The sequence below is a fragment of the Cariama cristata genome, unplaced genomic scaffold (genome assembly GCF_000690535.1).
Source record: "Cariama cristata isolate BGI_N322 unplaced genomic scaffold, ASM69053v1 scaffold17917, whole genome shotgun sequence".
Classification (NCBI taxonomy): Eukaryota; Metazoa; Chordata; class Aves; order Cariamiformes; family Cariamidae; genus Cariama; species Cariama cristata.
The window spans coordinates 7396-8533 of record NW_009625120.1 but is presented as its reverse complement, the minus strand read 5'-3'; the positions used below and the strand labels follow the sequence as shown (position 1 = coordinate 8533).

Here is a 1138-nt window from a genome sequence, read left to right as displayed (position 1 = left end):
TTTGCTTTGCCAGGGCCATGGCTCAGTCCAAGGGCACAGTGGTCCTCGCCTACAGCGGGGGCCTCGACACCTCCTGCATCCTGGTGTGGCTGAAGGAGCAGGGCTATGAAGTCGTCGCCTACCTGGTGAGCTCCATGCCGAGCCCTGCCACGTGGACCCTGTCCTCGGGGGCTGGGGGTAGAGGGGGCGCTGGGCCATGGGTCTGGGGACCTGGGTGGGTGACGGGGGTCCTGGTGTGTGCGTGGCCATGGTGGTGACCCTGCTGTTGCTGGTTAACCATCGCCCAGTCTGGGTGCTGCTCTGCTGAGCTGCCAGTCCTGTGTGGCACAGCCTGTCCCTGCCAGCAAATGATCCTCGGCTAATGAGGGCAGAGCGTCGGGGCAGAGCCAAGGGGCTGGGGGCCATGAGTTGTTCTGTCTTTGCAGGGGCAACCGCCCTCCTGCCCATCCTGAGTGGCTTCAGGCCTGGCCAGCACGGGCTCTGCACGATGCCCTGTGCCAGGCTGGGCTTGCACTGGGTTTTGTGGTCTCCTTTCAAGCTCAGTCTGATTTATTTTTTTTTTTTCCCCCTTTCAGGCCAACATTGGGCAGAAGGAAGATTTTGAGGCAGCACGAATGAAGGCGCTGGCGCTGGGGGCCAAGAAGGTAACAGTGTCCCTCCCTCCGAGTGCCCAGGGGGCTCTGAGCTCCCCCTGCTCCCCACCGTGGGGCTCAGCCCTGGGGTCTCGCACACCCCGTGCCCAGGGCCACCATAGCGCTGGGGGACAGGGCCAGCGAGGAGTCCCTTTTCCAGAGGTTTTGCACCAAAGCCTTCTAGCATCATCTAGGAAAGGAGAGGCCAAGGGACCCTTTGCTGCACCATCCCCAAAGCCCCAGAGGAGTGCGATCGCCCCCCCCCAGCCACTCTCCTGTCACAAGGCACCCTCCGTCCCGGCAGGTTTACATCGAGGACATCAGCAAGGAGTTCGTGGAGGAGTTCATCTGGCCGGCGGTGCAGGCCAACGCTCTCTACGAGGACCGGTACCTGCTGGGCACGGCGCTGGCACGGCCCTGCATCGCCCGCAAGCTGGTGGAGATCGCCCAACGGGAAGGAGCCCAGTACGTCGCCCACGGGGCCACCGGCAAGGTGAGGGAGGATG

At 63.7% G+C, this 1138-nt stretch overlaps 1 protein-coding gene across 1 annotated transcript in view; it reads left to right on the top strand.

The window, feature by feature from the left end:
• Positions 1-17: 17 nt before the first annotated feature.
• The window catches only part of ASS1 (argininosuccinate synthase 1), a gene marked incomplete at its 3' end in the record, with an annotated part of 8244 nt that continues 7123 nt past the window's right edge, over positions 18-1138 (top strand). The window contains exons 1-3 of the mRNA XM_009703487.1: positions 18-125; positions 576-644; positions 937-1125. Coding sequence (XP_009701789.1) covers positions 18-125; positions 576-644; positions 937-1125 — 366 coding nt within the window. The remainder of the gene's footprint in view (positions 126-575; positions 645-936; positions 1126-1138) is intronic.